Source organism: Panicum virgatum, chromosome 9N, assembly GCF_016808335.1.
Source record: "Panicum virgatum strain AP13 chromosome 9N, P.virgatum_v5, whole genome shotgun sequence".
Classification (NCBI taxonomy): domain Eukaryota; kingdom Viridiplantae; phylum Streptophyta; class Magnoliopsida; order Poales; family Poaceae; genus Panicum; species Panicum virgatum.
In genome coordinates this window covers 55,162,957-55,186,315 of record NC_053153.1, presented here as the reverse complement: position 1 = coordinate 55,186,315, position 23,359 = coordinate 55,162,957, and the positions used below count along the sequence as shown (strand labels likewise).

The 23,359-nt window shown below is 47.0% G+C and overlaps 3 protein-coding genes and 2 pseudogenes across 3 annotated transcripts; 1 reads left to right on the top strand and 4 right to left on the bottom strand.

Annotated features, from left to right (window-relative positions):
- Positions 1 to 128: 128 nt before the first annotated feature.
- On the bottom strand, positions 129 to 3,664 carry LOC120689132 (annotated as a pseudogene).
- Positions 3,665 to 3,672: 8 nt separating this feature from the next.
- Positions 3,673 to 5,811, top strand: LOC120693084 (protein STRICTOSIDINE SYNTHASE-LIKE 5-like). The gene is made up of 4 exons (XM_039976488.1): positions 3,673 to 4,283; positions 4,410 to 4,717; positions 4,860 to 4,992; positions 5,101 to 5,811. The coding sequence occupies exons 1-4, from the start codon at positions 3,900 to 3,902 to the stop codon at positions 5,377 to 5,379; spliced, it is 1,104 nt and encodes a 367-aa protein (XP_039832422.1). The 5' UTR covers positions 3,673 to 3,899; the 3' UTR covers positions 5,380 to 5,811.
- A 7,249-nt stretch (positions 5,812 to 13,060) lies between these two features.
- On the bottom strand, positions 13,061 to 14,791 carry LOC120692060 (anaphase-promoting complex subunit 11-like). Its single transcript, XM_039975270.1, has one exon. It carries the CDS (start codon positions 13,523 to 13,525, stop codon positions 13,271 to 13,273), a length of 255 nt encoding a protein of 84 aa, XP_039831204.1. The 5' UTR covers positions 13,526 to 14,791; the 3' UTR covers positions 13,061 to 13,270.
- A 2,846-nt stretch (positions 14,792 to 17,637) lies between these two features.
- Positions 17,638 to 18,793, bottom strand: LOC120693373 (glutathione S-transferase F11-like). Its single transcript, XM_039976791.1, has 3 exons — positions 18,550 to 18,793; positions 18,410 to 18,458; positions 17,638 to 18,308 (listed from the first exon to the last, which is right to left on the bottom strand). Exons 1-3 carry the CDS (start codon positions 18,694 to 18,696, stop codon positions 17,764 to 17,766), a joined length of 741 nt encoding a protein of 246 aa, XP_039832725.1. The 5' UTR covers positions 18,697 to 18,793; the 3' UTR covers positions 17,638 to 17,763.
- A 3,672-nt stretch (positions 18,794 to 22,465) lies between these two features.
- Positions 22,466 to 23,284, bottom strand: LOC120689131 (annotated as a pseudogene).
- Positions 23,285 to 23,359: the final 75 nt, after the last annotated feature.

Here is a 23,359-nt window from a genome sequence, read left to right as displayed (position 1 = left end):
CCAGAGGAAAAACAGTAAAATGTCCAGCGCGCGCATGCCGATTGGCGAGAAATTGGTCACAATCATAAGGAAATAATGCACAACCAGGCATGCTCGTGTTTTGCATCAACCATGTCAGCATACTCGTTCCCATTTCAGCACACAGTCTGCATCGCTGGATGGTGTGGAAATATCGTGCTGTTTAATGGTCGAGATTGAATGAAACGACACAAATGGTATATCAAAAGTTTTTATTTCAGGGACATAACACTGTGGTCGTCGTCTCTCGTCGATCATTCCACAAGCGCCATCACAGCGTTGTCTTCCTTACTGAAGAAATCTTTCCTGTGAAAGAGAATAACGGGGGTTATGCCTTTGTTCGTCAGATTTTGCATAAAGAAATTACAACGTGTCCGTGGCTCAACGTGCGTACCGTATTTTGCGTGAGATCTAGTAGGTGCAGGTAGCAGCCAATGCGGAGCTCACGGTGAAAAGGTTCCAATTTTTCTACATTGAATTTGGAAGCAATGGAATTAGTAGGTTACTGCATACTCCTACTCGTCTGAAAGAGTAATAGATATGGAAATACTCCTACTTTTCTGAAAGTGTAAACAGGGCATGAAACTGTGAGATGCATGCTGCCAAAAATCGAAAGGTCATAACGTGGTCTTTGTGGGGTACTCAATTTGCAGTCACTTTCGTTTCAACAGCTCCGAGCATGCAGTTTCAACAACAAACTCAGATGCGGATCATATTTGTTAGTTTTAGATCCTGTTTGGATCCAAGTGCTAATGGTTGAAAGTACTAAACTTTAGTACTAATTCATCCAAACAGAAATATTAATAGAGTGTGTTAAACTTTAGCAAAGACTTCAAAACTTTAACATATGCATGTATGAGTGCTAAAACTTTAGCTCCTTCAAACAGGCCGGGCCTCACAGACTCAACTATTTTCATGAATATTACATTGACAAGCCACGAGATAAACCTCGACCAATATTACGTGCTGGAACAGCATTTGTAAAATTGACTAAGAAAATATAAATGTAACCGGTGAGGATATAGATAGAATAGCACGGTGGCTTTACCGGTGTGATGACCATACTATAGCGCGCCCAAATGAGTCCGCTGCAGCCCAAAGCTACAGAGTACAGCAGAGACAATCACACTATATTAGCGGTAGACAAACCTTCTTTCAAGAAGGAATCAGCAGCGGCATATTGAAATGACGATCAAATTAAGCGGATCATTTGCAACGACGTAAGTCTGTGTACCTAGTTGCTGTGGATAGGAAATCTCCTCAGGTGGCTTAACAAAGTCAGCAACGTTGGCGACGTTGAGGCACCACTTGAATGTCGGGGCCCAGAAATGAACTGCAGACGAACATGTCAGGCTAATACTGAGAAAACACAGATACTAAAGAAGAGCATGAGCAGCTGGAAATAACATGATCGAGGGCCCCATCCGAAGCTGCTGCTCTATGCCCCCATCCGGATCTCCTTGGCCTGCAGGCTTTGCTGCCAACTACGATTACCAAGCAACCGGAAGCCGATCATCATCAGACGTTCGTCGGATACTGAGACTGACCTGCTTAGATCTAGCAACCCGATCGCGTTCTCCTCTGTCCTCTCCTGGAGTACCTGGCGAGTGACGCCGCCGGTTGGTGGCCGGAGCCGAGGCGATCGATCGCCAGCCGGAGGACGGAGGTCGTGGGGGGCAGGATCACAGGGAGGCCGAACAAGTGGAGTGCAGCGACAAGCTAGCTAGAAGCCTAGAATAATAGCATTGTCTGTTGCCGACTTCCCGCTTTGGAGGGGAGAGGGGCTCGCAGCTCGCGCGTTGACCATCCGACCGCGAGAGAGAGCCGCCGCATCCATGGAGGTCGCGCCTGCGGAGCCGTCCGATGGTGCGAGCGGAGGCGAACCAAAGGCAGCCCCGTTGCATGGACTCGGTGCTCGCAGATTGGTCGGCCTCAGTTCCGCTGGATCAATCCCCGGTTTCGCCCGCGGCGGTTCCGCCGCACACGCGTCTACCTGGGCCCCACGGCAACGCTGTCAATCTGCTGCTGATGTCTCGTTGGGCTTTATCCTGACGGCCCAAGATGTAAAAGTTGCTGCGGGCTTTACGTTAGATGTTGGCTGGCCCCACCCAACGAAGGAAATCGAGACCGTCGGCCCGTTGGGCAACCGGTCCTCGTGACTCCGTGGAACAAGACTTGCACGTACTTATTCCACGGAGCTGTTTGTTTGGATAAGCTAAGTACTTGATTTTACAAATATTAGTACTTATATATAATGCTAAATTTTTTTAAATCTAGACTAAAGTTTCGCTCACTTTATTAGCACTTCCGTTTGATGGACCAGTACACGGATCCAAACGTGGTTTAAATCCTAACCAGATCCACTGCTCGCGGGTCGTGGCAGAGGTATATTTTCGATATTTTTTGCGGAACGATATTGAAAAGAAGCGGGAAGACCTCGGGAAGTCAACGGCTTAATTTAATTTGGTATCTTTTAGAGGCTATTTAATTTGGTCTTAGATAGAGTAAGTGCCCGAGGTGTCCGTACTCCGTATACTAATTTGTTTTACAGAGTGCGTAGATCTTTTATTTTGTGGTTCCTTCGTACTATGTTTTTCGTATATACATGCGACGTTGCTACTGCTATACACCCCGTCGAGTTTGGCTTGTGTGCTTTGGGGTGAGGTGAGGTGAGGTGAAGAAAAGGTGATATACTTTACTTTTTGAACCTCTCTATCAGAGCACATACTGCATGCTGAGCCTCATCATCAACTGATTAATGAAATGTCACCATCATACAGCGATGTGCTGACGCAACATGTGGAAGAAACCCCGCCCCAAAAAACAAATCCAAGCTGCCGATGTAACCAACGATAGCAATAAAGTTTTGAAGTTTAACTGCAGATTAGTCTTCATATGTGAAGATGATACATCATGTTGTGGGCCCGGATGACATGCATCGATGGTATTTTTAGCCTGGATACGCTCCTGATTTGCCTATCACTAAAATATTGGTTGAATGTTCCACGATCGACATAAGGTCAATCTCAATGTATGGGAGTATTATAGAAGTGTTATAAGTATTAAATATCTTACCACATTAGCAAATTTGTTGATATGGTTGAGTCATTTATAAGGAGAGAGGAATGAGAGTTTCATAGTATAAGAGAGGAGTGTTAACACCGTGACACTCCTCTAGTATAGTTACCAAGTTTTCAATCTTGCTAACTATACAATAATACTCTGAGTCTATGAATGCAAATGGGTTTATCTGCGAACCTATAAATAGTGGCTAGCATTTTTTGCAGGTTTGGTGGGACCCAAAAATTTTGACCAGTTTGCGACGATCCCGCTCCTTGCATCTGTGTGGCCCTAACGAAAAAATAAAAACAGCGACGTGTGAACTGGCCATGCATATCCTGCTGGTAAGCTTGCAATAGAGTATCGCTAGCCGGTTATCCTTCACTATCGCCCAAGTCTAGGATAATCAAAATCTTCCTTGATCGATCCGAATCTCTTTATTGCACTCGCCCTTTTGTTCTTGCTCTGTCACTCATTCGTTGGCCAGCTTCGTGTCGTGTCCTAGCCGAACACTCCACCGTTGAGCTTTTGGCTCGCGCGAGCGCGACATGCCGAGACGGAGGATGGTGATGCCCTCCCATCCCATGTCGCGGCCTGATCTCGATCTAAGGAAGAGATAAAAGCGTCCACATGGGGGGCACGTGTGGACGCGCGGCGCTCCCCGAGACTCGAGAGCAAGCGCTCCTAGTCCTAGGCAAGGCGTGAGTCAGCGCTCCGTGCCGAGCACAGCACAAAAACAAACCCGCACCCGCTCGAGTTGTGATCCGGTTGCCGCCGCCGTGCGAGCTGCGGCGCCGCCGTGTCCAGTCTCCGGTCCAACCATGGCGGCGGGGCTCGGTTTCTTGAAGGCCGTGGCGCTGGTGCTGGCGCCGGTGGTGCTCGCTGCCGCGCTGTACAGCCCGACGGGCTTCTCGCCGGCGCCGATGCCGCCGGAGTACTCGTACGGGCCCGTCGTGTCCGCGCCGCGGCACGAGGCCCGCGCGCTGGCGCGGAGCGAGCGGGTGGGCGAGGGGCGGCTCCCTGGGCCGGAGGACCTGGCGTACGACGCCGCCGGCGGGTGGCTTTACACCGGGTGCGCCGACGGGTGGGTCAGGAGGGTCAGCGTGCCCGGCGGGGACGTCGAGGACTGGGCACGCACCGGCGGCCGCCCGCTCGGCGTCGTGCTCACCGCGGACGGCGACCTGATCGTGGCCGACGCGGACATCGTTAGTTAAACAGCTCTACTTCCATTCATCATAACCGCTCTAGGATTCGTATGGAACATCACATCTGATCTTCTTTTTTTTTTTTGAGAAAACATCACATCTGATCTGATGCCCTTGGCATGACAGGGATTGCTGAAGGTGAGCCCGGAGAGGAAGGTGGAGCTGCTGACCGACACGGCGGAGGGCCTCAAGTTCAAGCTGACCGACGGCGTGGACGTCGCCGCCGACGGCACCGTCTACTTCACGGACGCGTCGTACAAGTACAACCTCGCCAACCACATGACGGACATCCTCGAGGCGCGGCCCCACGGGCGGCTCATGAGCTTCGACTCGGCCACTGGGCGCACGGCCGTGCTCGCGCGCGGCCTCTACTTCGCCAACGGCGTCGCGGTCTCGCCGGACCAGGCCTCCCTTATCTACTGCGAGACGGTGGTGTGAGTGCCCGACTGTTCACGCACGTTACCTTGCAGTTCAGCAGCTAGCGAATCAGTTGTATACTGTGATGAAGCCTCTCGCTGCGTGCCTGGATGTTCACTACGGCATGTGACCTGACCTGCCATTCACGTTCTGCCGCAGGAGGCGGTGCTCGAGGTACCACATCACCGGCGACAAGAAAGGCACGGTGGAGAAATTCATCGACAACCTGCCGGGATTCCCTGACAACATCCGGTACGACGGAGAAGGCCGGTACTGGATTGCCTTGTCTGCGGTAAATCTCATCTTCTTATGTGTCATCATCAGGAAAAAAGAACTTTTTTTTGCATCTGCTAAAAAAAAATCTCGAGGAGCCTAGACTATAATCGTTTGAAATCTGCAGGGGAGAACTCTTCAGTGGGACTTGCTGACGAAGTATCCGTTCGTCCGGAAGCTGGTTTACCTCATCGAGAAGTTCGTGGCGGTTCCCCACGGGCTGAAGAACTCGGGGACGGTGAGCGTGACGCCGGACGGGGAGCCGGTGTCCATGTACACCGACCCGCGGCTGGCCCTCACCACCGGCTGGCTCAAGGTCGGCAAGCATCTGTACTACGGCTCACTGACGGAGACATTCCTCAGCAGGATCGACCTCACTAAATCATCAGCTGAACTCCACGAGTGATCATCCGCTGAGAAGATGAATAATTAGGCGGCCATTCATACATTGCTTCATGTTGATGGCTCGGTGAATCTCGGAACTGTTCATCTCAAAAACATGAAAAACAAGGATATAGAGCATATCATTCATACATTAGGCATACCACAACCTTTAGCCATAGATCAAGGTACTTCATTTGTCTTAAGCCGGGTATTTGAATATGACGAATGTTACAAGATTATTAGGTTGCCAATTCATCTTCCTATTATGCTTAGGCTAAAGGATGGGCAGAGTCTAGTAATAAATTTGATTTCACATTCTCATTAAAATATAGAAGATATATCAAAAAAGTAAAAGAAAAGTCAGTCCAAGTTTTCTAACTTGTCTGTCGTACTTGTGCAGACAGAAAACCTCTTTGTCAATACTATTCAAGGGATATATTTGGCTTCTGTTCTAGACTCTGTGCAGCGCATTAACAACCCAAACAGCCTCCGTTTTACAAACAGGACCCTGAAGAAAAGTAAAATTACAAAGGAGTCCGAAGATCTCCCCTTCCCAAAAAAAAACAACCCAAAGGCGCAGCTAGTCGAGGAAGAATGATTAAAATTTTGATTATGAAGTTCTTCATGCCTCACAGATGTCTTAATTTTACTCTACAGATTGGTTGATAATGTTAAACCCAACATGATTTGAATTTTGAATGTGCCTGTAATAATTGTGGACTGATAGTTTGATACCCTCCCTGAAGGGTCTGAAGCCGCAACCTTTTCATTAAGTTACCCTTTGGATCCTCTCATTTTGGAGGAATTGAAATCTACTTAATAAAGAATTTGACATCCCCACTTTCCAACAACTTTTCAAAGTTTAGATATAAGCCTATCATAAATTCATAGGGTGGGAGATGGAAATTGATTCTTTACATAACCAAGCAATGTTTTTATTTCGTAACTTATAACACACTTTTTGGCTCACTCCTCTATAGTAGAAACATATCACATAAGTATCTTCTTTGTATAACCAACAATAGTAATCATATTAGATTAACAGATTCGTATTTAAATTATAATTATTAGAATGGAATTCAATTCCAAGGTTCCAAGATTGTGCCCAAAAAAAAAAAAACAGAACAGTGCGGTGCTCTTGGGCGGCAAGGAGCCAAGGACGTTGTGCACAAAGTGAGTACAGAAATGCCACCGTTAAACAGCGGCGTACTCATGTACCATGTGGACATCCAATCCAACACCCTCTCAAACAACAGCCGTTCACCATCACCAAAATGTTTAGTCTTCCACGACCCGTTCAAACCAGTACCACAAAGTCTTCTTGCTGATGCCTTTTCCTAAATATACATGGACGGTTGACTGTCCAACCGTTTCTCAGTTTCTGAACAAAGAGAACTCTGATACATACATATATCGCGCCGGACGGGATGTAACACCTCTGCCAAAAAATGCTACCTTTTTCTTTCCTTTTTTAAACTAAACTAGTATAGTACCGGTTAGCTACAAGTTTCAATTCTTTTGTTGTTGAGTCCCTAGATTATGTAATAGGGTGGCACATGCCCTAGCGGCTTTGGGTTGTAAGTGTCTTTAAGTGTCCTCCGAGTGCCGGCCTCCGTTGGGAGAGCACTCCGACTTTTGTCGAGGACCTAGTGGCCAGCGATCGTGCTGCATTTCTTTGTTAATGGAAAGTCCTTTTCCACCAAAAAAAATATATAGTACATGTACTTTGCTATGAGTAATTGTACAAACCGTGCCATGATGATACAAGACATTGATTGTCTGTGTTCCGATTGAGATTTCAATTGATTTGTCCGGATTGCAATTAGAATTCAAATTAATTTATCTAGACTCCGATTAAAATTCCGATTAACGGACCAAGAAAACATTGCCACAGCTGGGCTCGATTTATCTAAAGATCGTAGTGTTGATCCTGGCGCCCGTGGCGCTCGCCGTCGCGCTGTACAGCACCAACGACTTTTCACCGGTGTCAGTGCCGTCGGAGTACTTGTACGGGCCCGACGCGTCCGCGCTGCGGCACGAGGTGCTTGCTGGAGCGCAGCGAAGCGTGTTGTGAGGCGGTGAGGGGCGGCTCCCGAACTCGGAGGACCTCACGTCCGACTGCGCCGGCGGGTGGCTGTCAACAGGGTGCACCAACGGGCAGGTCCGGGGGGTGTGCGTGCCGGGTGGGGAACTGAGGACGTCGAGGACTGGGTCTGTAATAAGAAATATCCACATGCCCGTGCGCTCGCAAAATCACTGTTATCTCTTTGATGACTCCCATAAAAAATATTAAAACTCATTTAGGATGATCATGACAATTAATTGGATAATATGGAATTAACCGGATATTGATTAGCACTTAATCAGTACACAACAGTTTAAATATAAGAGCCATAAGTGGCAAAATATATGTTGAATTGAAGTTACACGGACGCACGTAGCAGGTCACAAGTCACGCGATGGCACATATATCTTCTATGACATCGTTTCTCATCCCCTATATGCCATCACCTACAGGCATGGCTCAGGTCTCAGGATATGGAGCATGAATATTCAAAATTTGAAATGACAATTTTGACAGATAAAATTATAGATTCATAAAATTGATCCTAACTAGCATCATTGTCACTACCACATTGTCACAAATACACAAGCGTTCGCAAATTGCAATCATAAATCACAAATTTACAAAACATTTACATGTTCACCTTAGTAACTCAGTTGCTTCGGCTCTGGTGCTCGGCCACCGCTGCCCGCCGCGGAGCCCCCTGCGGCCCCGCCCTATGCAGCATCGGGGGCACGCACTGGCGCCGTGGCGCGTTGCTGACCGCACTCTACTGCCTCGTAAGCTTCGCCATCGTGCTTGCCTCTTGCAGCTGCCGGCCACCTAGCTAGGGTTCGGACTTCGGAACAGGAACGACGAAGGGAAGGGAGTCGGGCATCGGGGTCTCGGGGAGGGATTGGATTGAGGGAAGCGGGCTTCTTCCGAGTCCTAAAGTTGGGCTGTTGGGTCATGTTGGGCCGTCGGGTATGGAGGGGCAGGCCTGTTATATTGTGTATTTTTTGATTTTTTTAGTACATATACACTCCCTCCATTCCTGCGAATTGATCATAGATAAGTTGGTTAGGTCTCTTGTGGTGGAACCTACCCACCCGGGTTCAAGTCCTCAACTTGGCACGGGTGCTCGCACTTTCCTGGATTTATTCCAGGATTTTCCGGCGTTATGCGTTAAGTGGTAAGCGATGTTCCCGTCGACAACGAGGCGCCAATGGTGACTTCAGGAATCTCCAGATCTGCCGGTCCAGTTCTTCGAAGGTGCTCATAGGGGTAGGGTTTGCGTACGTGTATTCATAGGGGTAGGGTTTGCGTATGTGTATTCATAGGAATTCCCTCAATTCCTAAAAGAATACAACTCTCGCTTCTGAGTCAAAAAAATTCAAGCTAGATTAATTTTTTTACAAAATATGAATAAAATTTATGTTACAAAATAAGTACCATTAATTTAATCATGTAATATACTTTTATACTAAACCTATTTGGATATATAAAGTTAGTAATTTTTTTGTATAAATTTACTCAAATTTGATTTTTTTTTTAACTTCTCGGAAAGCAAGAGTTGCATTCTTTTGAAGACGGAGGGAGTACTATATATACAAAACCATTTGAAGAAAAATGTAATATGTGGTGTTGGGTCATATTGAATTTTACCTACCTGCTCTAAAACAAACTGTACTGTCTATAATTGCTCCAATTTGATGGATACACCTGTAGTCGCGCAAATACGCTACTTAGAAACCTTATTGCTGCCCCTCGTGCAGGTTTTATGATGACAAGGACTCAGAGATACCTCTTACCCTCCTCCTGAGTGCACGCCACGGGAAGGGCCGACGAGATTCAGCAGCTCAATGACACAACATAGCGAGAGGTGGAAAAATAGCAAGAAATTAAGAGTATGAGTCATCTGAATGCTTTCAGTCCGTTTATATAGGCGTGGCTGCTCTCAAGGAGCCGTTATCTTTTCTTGTCGCCCATAAAAAATATTAAAACTCATCCAGGATGATCATGACAATTAACTGGGTAATATGGAATTAACCGGACATTGATTAACACTTAATCAATGCACAACGGTTTAAATGTGAGAAACACAAGTGGCAAAATATGTGTTGAATTGCAGCCACACGATCGCACGTCGCAAGTCACGTGATGGCATAGGGGCGGAGCTAGAGAGCTGCATGGGTATGGCACGGCATACCCATGCAGCCCAGTCCAATAAGCTCCTTAGGTTAAAGAAAAAACTCCCTTGTCTCCGGACTCCAGCCTCGCCGACTCTCATGTTCTGATTCCGTGACCAGTCCTACCCGTGACCCTGTCCGCTCTCCAGGAATGCCGCTCTCTGCCTCTCCCATCGGCTGCGCAATGGCGGCCAGCGGCGGCGCTATGCCTTTGCGCCTCGGCGCCGGCCCCCGGCGTGCGGCGCGCCCTGTCCCCAGCCGCCTCGGCTCCCTACCCTAGTGCTTTGCTCAGGTGCTCCCCCTCCCTGGCTCCTGCTGGCCGGCACCAGGCGCCCAGGACCTTGCGTCCCGACCGCGCCACCCAGGCTCGGCACTCCCCCTCCCTGGCTCCTGCTGGCCGGCGCCAGGCGCCCAGGGCCTTGCGTCCTGACCGCGCCACCCCGGCTCGGCACTCCCGCCGGCTGCCAGCACCAGCGACAGCGTTCAGCCGTGGGGAGAAGGCCGGCCACGGCGCCCAGTTCTAGACCTGGTGAGCTTTCCCCCTCTATGTTTCCATTCTCTTCTCAAGTTGTCCCCAAATTCTGAGCTGGAGTCAACTAGGACAATTTCTCCTGATCTTCCCTCCTGAATAGAAGAGAGAGGCCTACTATGTTGGTATGGTAGATCCTCGATGTTGGCCACTACTCGCGAGCAGTCAGGTAGTTCTGTGGGTAGTTCTGTGGTCTGGGCTCCAGAACTTAGCGTTGAGTTGGGACATGGCAGCAAAGATCAGATCCAGATTGTTGTCCGAAGGTGATTCGGTGCCATCATTTGAGTCTGAGTAGACGTCGAAAACAAGAGCCTCCCGGCCAGTGGTGGTGCCATCGTCCTCGACGTGGCGTTGGTCGTCTAGGTCTGCCTCCTGTGTGGAGTAGATGGATCTTAGCATCTTCTGGTTGACAGAAGATACGTTGCATAACCCGAAAGTGGGTTGGACGCAATGAATCTTAGATTGGGTAGATTCCGATCTAAGATTGATCGGAGAGCGAGTAGAACTCGTGTTGAGAACGAGTTTTTCCTCGATCTCCTTGGCGAGGTCAGGAAGTAGCATCTCGCCAAGATCGCCGGGGCGTTCGTCGGTGGTGTCGCTCTTTTTTTGCCGGGGATGCCTCCTTCTCCCTGGGGCTGGCTAGGTGGCTGTCAAACCCATCCGAGCCATTGGCGACGCAGACTCAGGAGATGAAGATGAAGGTGGTGCCACGATCAGGCACCGCACAGTTGTCGGTGTTGATCTTGACGAATTCCCCTACTTGGCGTGCCAGCTGTCGGTGTTTAGCCGCCAAGTCTGCTCAAAGATACCCCAAGCAGTAGAATTGTAGGTAGGGAATCGACAAGTCTGAAACCGATGGTGCAAGGAACACAAAGCTTTAAACAGGTTTGAGCCGCGAGATGAGAGAGGCACCCCGAAGGGATGGATAGTGGCATCCCTAAAACCCTACGTCCTGTGTTTTGTTTATATTGCCTTAGATGATCGATATATTTTGAGGGGAACCCTGCCCGCCCTTTTATAGTCTGGAATGACAAGGTTACATAGAAATCCTAGCCGAATACTACTCAAGAAGTCCTTCCCAATGTATATCCGGTAGTTTACTTTTCAGGTAGCTTTCTTTTATTTGACTAATTCTACTTCTATATGAGTAGTTACACCAGAATAAGGTACATACCATGCGCTATCCCTTATTCTACAATATTCCACATCTGTAAGTAATCCCGCAATCCCAGATCTGACAAATCCTTAACTCTAATTTCTTGTTATTGTGATCTGATTTGTTAGGTAGTTGTTGTTACTTGTTAGATTGGTCGATCTAATTTGAATTTGCATATAGTAGAAATTAGGGATGTATTGCATTGGTCTATTACACACTAATTGGATGAGTGAATCTCTTGGATGCAAGGCACCTTAATTGAGAGACATTTTCGAAAATGTGGATGAAGATGGTGTAGTCAAGACTTTCATGGCTATTAGAAATCATAGCTTGAAAAATAGTGTTGTAATTCTATTTGTTATTTAAGGTTGTGTCGTTTATATTCTAAACTATTATTGTGCAATTTTAAACTATCAAGATTGTAATTTAATTCTTGTTATGCTATTTCGTAGTAGTTTATGGAATTGTTGAGTAATTTTTATGAAATTTTACCAAATTAATAAATGAAATTACCAGTTTGCATACAAAATATTTTGGTTTGGCATACCCCATGCAAAAATCCTAGCTACACATAGCACATATCTCTTCTATGCCATCGTTTCTCATCCCCTATATGTCATCGTTTATATTTTCTCATCCCCTATTTGCCATCAGTAAGGACACGTAAGAGATGAGAAATTTAAATGATAATATATAAGGAATATGCTAATTTGTGATGGCACATAGAAGATGAGCTATATTTTTCAGGATGCAGCCCTTTTTTTGGCAAACTGGGTATCAGGTTTTCCCTTTTTAGCAACTGCGTTATCGGAGCAGGATAAGGACAAAAAAGATGATGTCAGCACATGCAAAATTAATCTCAAGTTTAAAAGTTGTAATTTTACGCCTGAGCATCGAAATTAAAATCTGATTGCACCATTGAGTTGCCCTCAATAAAAACATCAAAACAAGATCTCACTTCAGTATATTTCGATGATATTTTTATCATGCAGTTCCAAAAACACTTTTATTAAAAGTTGAAAGCATAACATAATAAACTCTAAAGCAATTTAGAATAAATGTACAAACAAAATAAAACAGATTGATTAGAAATAACATTAGAGTAAATATACAAGCAAATAACATTAGAGGAAAAATGCATATTTGCTTCCCTTCCTGGCCACGCCATGACCTGCAATGCTTTTAAGAAAGAACATTATCAGATTGAACACTTGAAGCAACAAAGTTGCACAAATAATATACTGATATGCCGATATGCCAAATCCTGAAACTGTTAGATTATTTCCAGATATACATCACAACAATTTGTGACCGATTTAGGCATCAATTTAGAGGTGCTATACTGCTATACGAGAGAGAGAAAAAACCATTGATACTTGTTTTTTTGCCACCCTGAGCAGCTACATGAAATAGATTCAGTTCGAAGGACCCTGAAAAGGTCAAGATCCAGTCTGGATGTCCCAGATCATCGGCACACAAACACAAGGCTTGCTGATGCCACAAGTATTGAGTACTTTGGGCTATATTGAAAAGGGAGAACTTCATATATTTTGAGAGAAATAGACAGACATAAATTGTTTCTAAATTAGCATCCCCCCCACCCAACAACTTAAACTCTGTGACAGCTTGCTCACTCTAGAAAAGGAAAACAAATCTGGGGTAGATTCTGCAAAGAAAAACCATACATTTACTTTCATCTAGCGATAATTCAATCAACTGCATAGCTATGGCTGACACTTAGAATCCTTCAGAAGTTAAACAATAAGAACAAACAAACTTTTGAAAAAATCAGGGAGCGTACTGTGTCACTTCAGCAGGTGCCTAGCTGTGGTTCACTTGCTTCGTCACAAAGTCAAAGGCATACACAGGGTCACTTATGAAGGTGCTGACAATCAGGATTTCTACTTTTCAGAAAATAAATAAATAATACAGCATTCTCCAATGAGAAATGGAAGCCACTTGGTGATAATACAGCTCCAGATGTGTCCTTGTGCCTTAGCCCTTAAACTGCCACTCTCTACGGCACATGGGGCAAAGGGGTGTAGATGTTTGAGAATTGACCCACTTCAGTATGCAGTGAAGATGATAAGCATGGTTGCAGGCACCCCAGATCAGCGGGCAATCGTCACCAGGGAACTCACAGTCAGGGCAGCAGCCATCAAATGCCATCCTGCATATGCCACATGTCTCATCTTGTGCATCCCACGTCCAAAAAGCTACCGTATGCCACTGAAGAATCTTGACCTTCATTGCACTACCTGGTGTGCAACAAGCAAAGCATAAGACTGTAGTGCCTATCACCTAAAAAGATATATAAAAAGAAAAGGCCACAATACTTAACAGTTAACACAGCTAGTGATACGCTAATATACAATTTCTACTAAAGCTGAGCCCAACTGTACAAGAGATGTTCTATAAAACCTTCCACCGTCATATTTAAATTCCATGTGCCAAAGATTTAACATTTGTTGAACATGCTACTCACACCTTTCAAAGTCTTGATCCTACCAGAGGACTGAAGTGCAAAATACATTCTATATATCTGCGACATTCTATAATATTTTTTCTTCTTGCAAGAACACTACAAAATGTTATCAGGTGAAGGATTGAAGATAAAATACAGTCGAGCTTTAGATTTCCATTTTTTGAATAAAGGGAAGTACAGAAGGAGCTAAATATCCACGTCACCTAGGGATCAAAGTAATCCTTTCAAATGTCGGTCTCATTACAGCATTTTAGATCATAAGGTAACTGAACAAATTGGAATGGAAAAGGGATCAAACAAGGCCACAACATCCTAAATACAGCCCAATGCATAATGGATAGTGAAGCATTGATTTTTATTCTTTGATATCTATATTGCCAAAATACCAAAATATAATCTTCTGTTCGATGTCTATATACAATTAAACATAATCAATACCTCATTATTTAAGTATACTGAAATACAACAATTGAAACATTTTATTTTAACCATTTAAAAAATGGTATGTTACACGGATACGGATACGCGTATCAGTATGAGGCCGATACGATACGACATTTCCCCCAAAACCACCGATACGTGGATACGTTTCAAATTTTTTTAAAAATAAATAAATAAGAAACAATACATAGCAAAGTTCGCAACAATAAGAAATAGGTCGAATGGATCGCCTACATCCCACATTCTTGTTTCTCCTAGTCTCTATGCTTTTATTTTTGCTTGACGTGTCTCAGATTTGAGCGCACAAAGACCAAATCATCATGTTCAATGAGTTCAGCCATTTGGATTTTATATCAGTCGTGGTTGCAGATCCTACACTACCACTAGCACTTGCGCGAGCACCAGCACTAGCATTGCTCCAAGAACAGGCCACTAGAACCGAAACGTGGATCGGGGAGGAGGAAATTAGGGAGGAAAAGAAACGGAAGGAAGAAATCAATTCAGAGGACGACGGGAACGGGAAACTCACCGGATGCTGCAGCCGGAGCTCCTCCTTATCGGTGGGCGGCGGTTCGTCGCCGGAGCCGGCGCCGGCGAGCGGCGACGCTCGTGCGGACGGGCGCTTGTGCCGGCGGCGCCTGCGGGCGTGTGTCCGAGTGCGAGCGAGCTGTGCGTCGGGGAGGTCAGGGGCATGGATTTTTTTTCTTCTTTTTTGAGAGGAGGTCAGGGGGATTTGCTAATCAGAGCGCGCGCTAGAAGGGTTTCTGGCAAACGCTTTCCGACAGCGGGTCTGCATGTCTTCATAATTTTCTTTTTTGGAAACTTATAACTTCTAAGTATAAATTTTATGTATAACTTTTTACATAGATCTTCTGAGAGATAAATTTGCATCATAACTTTTACGATGCGTATAACTTTTACGTACAATTTTTTCTTAACAACTTTTTGAAAAATATTTTTAGCATAAATTTTACGATATATATAATTTTAGTGCATAATTTTTTTCTAAAATAATTTTGGAGGACAACTTTTTAGCACAACTTGTGTGACGTTATTATCTTTATTGGGAAGATTCCTCGTACAATCTTTTACGCACAAGTTTATCATACAATTTTTTAGTACAAATTCATAGTATATTTTTTATGAAATAATTGTCAAGAGAACTTCAATACATAATAGAATGTAAAAAGGAAAAAATCTAGAAAGGAAAAGAAATAGTAGCACTTGCACAACGTAATGTGAAAAGTAAAAAATAAAAAGAGAGAACAACGGCATACGTCGGGGGTATCACGAGAGTGGCTGGAGAGCGGAATGGAGGCCATTGTGGGCCGTGTCTGTCACGCAGATTCAAATTGATTAAGTTCTCTCCCAGGATCGATTGTTGGCAATATAACTAGCGCGCGATGGCACGAATGGATTTTCCGGTAAGGGGCATGGATAGGAGACTGGAGTTCTATCTGGGCTGGGCTGTATCCAAAAAAATGTACAGATACGTGTCCAGCCCACATATCGTTAATCGTGATTTAATTTTTTTCCCAATACTCCATTGACACGTATCCGTGTCGGATGCGTATCGGATTGGCGATTTGTGACCTTCCAGCCGTTGGTGAAAAAAAATTATCTTTTGGGTGGAAACATTTTTCTTCTACTAAAAAATGAAACTTCATCCTATTTTGTCGAACCTTCCAAGCTGGCGAGTGGGGTCTCCGTGAAAGATACATGGATCTAATCTAGATGAGAAAGGATTTCAATTCTTTCAACTTTATAGTATAGATACAAGAAATAAGAAGTATTCCACAGGAAAAGAAAGGGGTTTAAATAACGAGATTTATTTCTTTTAAAATGATTTAGATCTTGTATTTGTGTAAGTCACCAACGTGGACCGTTGGATTCCGTCCAAAATTGGTCTGTGTGTCTTGGTTTGTTTTGTTTTTTGTTTATTTTTGTATCTTGTTTTTGTGTCTAGTGTTACAAGTTTTAAATAACAACACGGCCGGATGGTGATGGTAGCAGGCAGAACACAAGCGTGTTACGGGCTTATTACCGCTTACGGCCCAAAACGGGAGGAGACAGACACGCGTGCGGGCCCGCACGGCGAAGCGAGTCGGAGTCGAATCCGGCCGGTCTCGATTAGGATTCGATTATTGCCACCTGTGTTGAATATGAGCGTAGTATGATGGTACTAAGTATACTGTGATTGGTTCGCCATAAAACTGTTTGGTTGATCTATCGTTGCAAAAAATGGCTGCTCGGTTCACCATGACCTTTACGACAGTGGGGAGTGCAGCAGGGACGTCGGCGCCGGCGACGGTGCCACCGGCTTCGCGCGTCCGGCAGCTCCTCGACGACCACCGCCCACGGGAGATGGTGGACAACATGGCCTTGATCATCATGCACCAGACGTACCATGCCTTGCTCGAGATCCTCGGGCCCGAGGCGCCGCGCTCCGGCGACGGGCACGTCCAGGTCACCAGGCCTGTCGACCCCGCCGACCCCGCCTCGCCGCTGCTCAGCGTCAGCGCCAGCGCCACGCACTGCTGCATCCGCCTGATCGACGGCCTACACGGCGGCGCCAGCGCCCCGGATTACTGCTACGCCGCCTCGCCGGAGCAGGAGGGCAGGGCGCAGCGGTACCGCCTGCCCCGGGCGACCATCACCGCCTCGCCTGGCACGCTTCACCTGGCCCGCCGAGTCGCCGCCGCCGCCGCCGGCGGCGCGGGGCGGGACCACTGGACGTGCGCCGACGTCCGGCCGGACGTCTCCAACAGGGGATTGCTCGGGGTGCTGGAGACGATAAGGGCGCGCGTGGGCGCACCGATCCGTCTGGGGTCCTCGCTGCTCAGGATGGCGAGGGACAGCGGATGCCAGCCGCCGATCCCCAAGCTCAGGGAGATCGCCGAGGTGGGCGTGGCGCTGGAGAAGATGAGGGCGGCGGTGAACCTCGACGCGATCATGCGCAGGAGGCGGCGCTGCCAGATGCTCCGCCCGCTCATCCAAGAAGAGGTCGCCTCCCGTCCGGATGTGGTGGATCGGGCTCGGGCGTATGACGACGAAGACGCGCTGGCGAAGAGGCTAAGTACCACGCTGCACGTAGGCCAGAAGCGCGGCCGCCGTGCTCAGGAGATCAGCTGCCGGCATGCCGACGATGCTGCCGAGGTGCTGGCCAAGAGGCTTAGGACACTGCATGTGTGACACGTGCAGATGAGTCATGGAGACACGGTTGATGCCGTCTCGCAGATGAGTCATGGAGGTGCACGTGCAGAGATCAACTGCGCAAAACCCGGGTCGATCAGGGTGAAGGCGAACTCGGAACGGATTGGCCATCTGGATTAGAGGTGCTAGTGAACACGGGAAACTTGTTCCTGTGAGCTGCACGACAGTTTACATTGTTTTTCTTTTGATTTTAACCCAAGATCGAGCCCGAGCTCCAGCAGTATACCCTGTAAATAAATTGCATTATATTGGCCGGGCGGTGTTTATTCATTCAGAACAGTGGAAATTTGCAGAAACCAGGAACAACAGAAACACGATGAACAATGGCCACTGGGCAGGGCCAGGCGGCTCAGAACGGCGCCTCCGCGGACGGCGGGCGCTGCAGCTCCTTGACCCTCTTCCAGGAGTCGTGGGAGGAGATGGTGTACCACCACCTGCTGACGTTCTTGCGCGACTCGATGAGGCGCGCCGAGCGCGGGTCCGCGGCGAGGCTGTCGGCGTTGGGCAGGTGCGACAGGTCGGCGAGCGTGAACTTGCTCCCCGCCAGGTACTCCTCCTCGCCGAGGCGCTGGTCGTAGATGTCCAGCAGCTTGCCCAGGTCCTTGCGGCTCTTCTCGAAGAGCTGCAGCATCTCCTCCATCTTCTGCCGGTGCGACGGGTGCATCCCGGCCGCGGGCAGGAGGCCGCCGCCGGCGCCCCTGCCGTCGAGCGGCATGTCCGGCGGCAGGTAGGCGAGGCTGTAGACCATGTCGGCGCTGGGGATGTCGAAGCTGTGCGCCTCCGTCTGCAGCCACTGCTCGATGGAGGCCCGCTCCAGCGCGCCCGGGCCGAACAGGTCCTTGTACCCCTGCTGCTTGTACTTGTCCGCGATGTGGCGCAGGATCTTCCTCGACTCTACAATCATCCACGCATTGTACTCAGATCTCAGAAAGCCAATCGATGCGTAGAGCTTTCAGAAATTACTTGCTCCTGCATTGGATTGATCCCGTACGTACCGACGAGGGTGACGTTGCCGTCCTCGAAGGTGATCGCCTCGCCGTGCGGCTGCAGAATTTCGAGCTCGTTCGTCAGAAGTGAGCACGTTCGATCCTGCATGTGCGTTGGAGCAGCAGATGATTGCAGAGCTAAATCATACCTGGAGCTTGAGGTACTGAGGCAAGCGCTTGGGCCCGCGGAAGGAGTCGACGCGGATGAGCTGGAACTCGACGTCCTTCTCGAACAGGCAGGTCAGGACGCGCGCGACCTCCGCCGACGCCGGCGACCCGAACACCTTCACCGGCATCTTCCCCGGCGCCGGTGGATCGATCTGCCGCAGCCGCAGAGGTTTGCCAAAAGATCAAGAACGAACCTGCTGCTTGGTGCTGGGTCTGCAAGTTCTGGTGGCTATATATACGCATCCGAGAGCGAGAAGGGGGATCAGATTGATCAGAATGCCTCAGCAGCTTGCTTCCCAGCAGGTCCATACGGGCAAAAGCGAAAGGGAGATAAAGAGGCAAAGCGCCGATTCAAAGAGGCGGCCTCAGGTTTGCCGCGATGCTGTCGTCTGCGTATCATGGCGTCCGCAAGCAATCGAGTCAAGAATTTTCTTTTCATTTCATTACATACATTAATTAATCTGTGCCAAAGAAACAGATACTATCAAATCAAACTAAAGCTTTTACCTTTGAACAAAGGAAACAACTGATGAGAAACACAGATCGAACGAAGCAGGGCTGGCACCGGCAGTGATCTAGCCGCGTGCATGGAATTTTCATTGTTGACTGGTTGACTGCCTTTGTGATCGTCGAAGACCATAACTACTTGTTAAACTCTTTTCCTTTTAGGGCCATGCCACACGGCTGGTTAAACTCGACGGCACGTGTGAACCTACCCTTAACTTAGAGCATGTCATGCACGGCCATCGAATAAACTAGAAATCCCATATGCTTGTAGCTAACTAGCTATCGATTAGCCTGTTTCCCGCTGGAAGTTCAGGACATGTTCTTTTCCCTCGCCTTGCTACCAACTCTGCAGCATCAGACAGTTTTGTCTTTATTTCGAGGTAAAGTATCAACTAATAAGTTCTACATATGATTTTCACGGATATGTTTCCCTGTTCATTGTCAAAAGAGGGCCCTCTGTTTTTTATTTCAATTTTAGCAAAATTATATAACACTTCCAAAGAACATCAAACACGCCTTCTTGTCTCCGGGGCATCTATATACAAATCATCCACCAATGTTGCCATAAATGAAACAATGTATCACCAATTAATAAGTCAGCAATACAAGTGGCGATTTATATGAGTCTCCTCTGTGAGGAGCCAATTATTCCTCCATTGTATAGCGCAGCTTCGAAAATCATAACTTTATTATTTATAAGCTCGAATGGAAATAAAATTCGTATAAATTATAAAGCTCAATAAGATCTAGAATCCATAACTTCATCACTTTTCATTTGAAGTCATCTTGCTACTGAAATAGACAATATTCAGATATTTATTTATATGTCTGAATTTTATCGACTATTTTAGTATCCACATGGCTCCGAAAGAAAAATTCATCAGCTACAAAATTGTATATTCTGAAAATGTGATGGGATATAGATCCCTCTAAGTCAGCTTGTTCATAATTTTCCATACAAGCTCAAAATAATATCAATTTTTCAATAAAAATTATAGAGCTTAACTTTTTTTAGAATTACACAGTACAACGTAGACGCCAACAACACGCATGTGCACTCACCCCTATGAACACACGTACGCAAACTCTACTCTACACCTATGAGCACCTAAGAAGGACTGAGCACCGGCAGAAGATTCCCGAAGTCACCACTGGCGCCTCGTTGTCGAGGAGAACGTCGCTTACCACTTAATGCATAACACCAGTAAATCCTAGGAAAATCTCATGAAAAAGTGCGAGCACCAGAATTTGAATCTTAGTGGGTAGCGTCCCACTGTAACGTCCTATCATTGGACTACGAGCCAATTCTAGTTCGACACCTTTATACACGAAGAAAGCCTGCGATATTCATACCATGTGACCGAGGTTTGAGCCCAGCCCAAAATACGAAGAAAGCCTCTAACGTCTAAATTAACAAGGTTGTGCAGCATGAACATGTTGGGCTGTCGTTCTCCAGGTGACATGGGCCTTAAGTTAGAGCACATGGGCTTCCGGTGGCTTCGATTGGGTATTACAATAAAAATTAGAAAAAAAATCCTATTTACCTCCCTAAACGTCGAGTAGTTTACATTTCCACCTTAAACTCGAAAACCAGGCATTTGCCTTCTTGAACTCGCGAAACCGGACATATGACCTCCCTGGATATAGTGGTTTTTCTCTTTTTCTTTTATGTTTATTTTGGATAAATCTTTGGAAAATTATAGTAAATCACAAAAAAATTATAAAATTAAAAATTAAATTTTGTTGGACTCTGCATGGGTAGGTCCATGCAGTAAACATATGATATGATATAATTTAGTAAAAATTATATTTTTAGCTCTCTATATATATTTCTATAATTAATTCATATCTATATTTTCCGTGGTCTAAGTATGGTGAAAATTTTATGGTGGTCTAATAATTAAATGATCGAGTTGTAGTAAAAATTTCATACTCATTGGATCATGTATGCCTGAGTTATAGATTCAGGAGTTTAAATCCAAGATATACCAAACTCTTTAGTTTGTCAAGAATAAATGATCCAATGACCAAAAAATTTTTACTGCAACTTAAGAATATAATAATTAGCTCACTATAAAAATTTCACCATAATTGGATTAAGGAAGATGTATATACGAATTAATTACAAAAAATTATATATTTAAAACTAAAAAATAATTTTTACTAAATTGTATCATACAATATGTTCAATGCATATATATACTCTTTTGGAGTCCAACAAAATTAAATTTTCCATTTTATATTTTTTTGTGATTCACTATGATTTTTTAATATTTATACAAAATAAACATAAAAGAAAAGGAGAAAAACCACTAAGAAAAACCCCCCCAGATAGGTCATCTATCCGGTTTTGCGAGTTTGAGGAGCCAAAATACCTCGTTTTCGAGTTTCAAGGTGGAAACGTAAACTCAGCCCATACTTCAGAGGGAACATATTTGGTGGAAACCGCAACGTTCATGAAAATCCGTGAAAACCACGGCAAAAAAGTCGTCTAAATTCACCAAAAAATCACACATGTAGATGATATGATGATACACAATCTTGTAAAAATATTTTGTTCAAACTCGACTTCGTTTGTGAGATATAAAAATAACAAATTTCTAACAAATCATCTGGACAGCTTTTCTAAAAACTATCTTGTATCTGGGTTTATGTAACACAACTGGCAGCGGACCGCAGCCCATGGGGATTGAAACTTGAAGCAGTTGAAGCCCATGTTAACAGGGACGTACTCCACGCACACGCTATACGTACGCACCCAAAGGCTCCGTTTCCATGCATCGATCGCATGGTTATTGTAACCGACACGACAACGTTAGCACGCACACGGCACACGGCACACACAACAACACTGGGCGCTGTGGCCTCCCGAACGCGTACGGGCAGTGCACGCTCCGGCCCTGTACCCCGATCACCTGCCTCCACGCGCGGGGGCGCCGAGATGGCCGCGTAGGCGCGTACCACCACCGCGGCACGTTTTTTCCCTGGAGGCCAGCAGCGCCCTGCCCCGCGCGGAGCACGCCACGTTGTGCGCGTTCGGGAGGTGGGACAAGCGTGAACTCGCCGCCGGTCAGGTACCACTACTGGAAAAATTGCTTTGGCACCGGTCATGGATGGCCTTTGGTACCGGTTCGAGGCGAAGATATTTTTCTTTTGAAGTAACATGTGAAGTATTTTTAGTACCGAGTGGTAGCCACCACCCGGTATCAAAGGCTAGACATAGGTACCGGGTGATGTTTTCACCCGATACTAATGTGAAAGGATCCATTAACACCACCCGGTATCAATGTCTAGCCTTTGGTACCGGGTGGTGTTACCATCCGGTACTAAAGGATCCCTGGATCTTTTCATGCACCTCAAAAGAAGCTTTGGTACCGGGTCATTTTGGTTTTAGTACCTTTGAGGTGGAACGATGGCCTCTTTTCTAATAGTGTACGCGCTCCGAGCGAGCGAGTGGTCTCGTATAGTACACGTACGTCCAGCACGCGCAACAGCAGACGCTCGCTCTCCGCGCGCGACGGCGCGCCGGCGCCGTGCCTCCTCCTCCTCCTCGCCGACGACGCCGCCCGGCGTGGCGGCCGGAGATGATGACGGCGCCCCGACCACCCGCGGCGCGAACGCGAGGTGGAACGCCAGAGCCGCGCTCGGCGCGTCGAAGCTCTGCGCCTCCGCCTGCAGCCACTTCTCGACGGACGCGCGCTCCAGAGCGACCGCGCCGTACAGGACCCTGGTGCACCACCACGGGAACTCGGTGCACACGTACCGGCAAATGTCCCTGGAATGTACAAGCACGGAGGAGAGAAGAGTTGGCAGGAACAGTGATGATGAGGCACTAATCGCTAGCTGGGCAGCATCGATAAGCTGGCCGGTTCTCAGAATTCAAAACCTTCCTGACAGGTGAGGGTGGTGTCGCCGTGCTTGAGCATCACCTTGCCGCTGGGATCCAGCACGCAGGGACAGATCAGGATATCGATCGATCAGGAGCAGAACATGATCAGAGTTCTGAAGAATTATGTTCGAAGCACTATTGTTGAACGTGCCCTCATCTTGACGAGTTCGATCGGGGAGCTTGTGCAGTTGTGGCCGCGCCTGAACGCGTCGGTGCAGACGAGCTCGAACTCGAGCTTCCGCTCGAGGAGGGCATGCCGTGACCCTGGCCACGTCCGTCGACGCCGGCTGCCCGAACACATGCACCACCGCTGAAGCCATCGTCGCGAACTAGTAGTAGAAAATGCTACCTGCGGCTTGCCTGGAGAAAACGCCCTACGGTTCGGGAGGAAATTG

What these genes read in the sequence shown, in the direction of transcription:
- LOC120692060 (XM_039975270.1), bottom strand. Translation starts at nt 13,525, where the DNA reads ATGAAGGTCAAGATTCTTCAGTGGCATACGGTAGCTTTTTGGACGTGG.
- LOC120693373 (XM_039976791.1), bottom strand. Translation starts at nt 18,696, where the DNA reads ATGCCGGTGAAGGTGTTCGGGTCGCCGGCGTCGGCGGAGGTCGCGCGC. An exon ending in CTCAGTACCTCAAGCTCCAG is followed by an intron (nt 18,459 to 18,549) that starts GTATGATTTAGC and finishes GAAATTCTGCAG; the next exon opens with CCGCACGGCGAGGCGATCAC. An exon ending in CGGCAACGTCACCCTCGTCG is followed by an intron (nt 18,309 to 18,409) that starts GTACGTACGGGA and finishes GGATGATTGTAG; the next exon opens with AGTCGAGGAAGATCCTGCGC.
- LOC120693084 (XM_039976488.1), top strand. Translation starts at nt 3,900, where the DNA reads ATGGCGGCGGGGCTCGGTTTCTTGAAGGCCGTGGCGCTGGTGCTGGCG. An exon ending in ATCTACTGCGAGACGGTGGT is followed by an intron (nt 4,718 to 4,859) that starts GTGAGTGCCCGA and finishes GTTCTGCCGCAG; the next exon opens with GAGGCGGTGCTCGAGGTACC. An exon ending in ACTGGATTGCCTTGTCTGCG is followed by an intron (nt 4,993 to 5,100) that starts GTAAATCTCATC and finishes TGAAATCTGCAG; the next exon opens with GGGAGAACTCTTCAGTGGGA.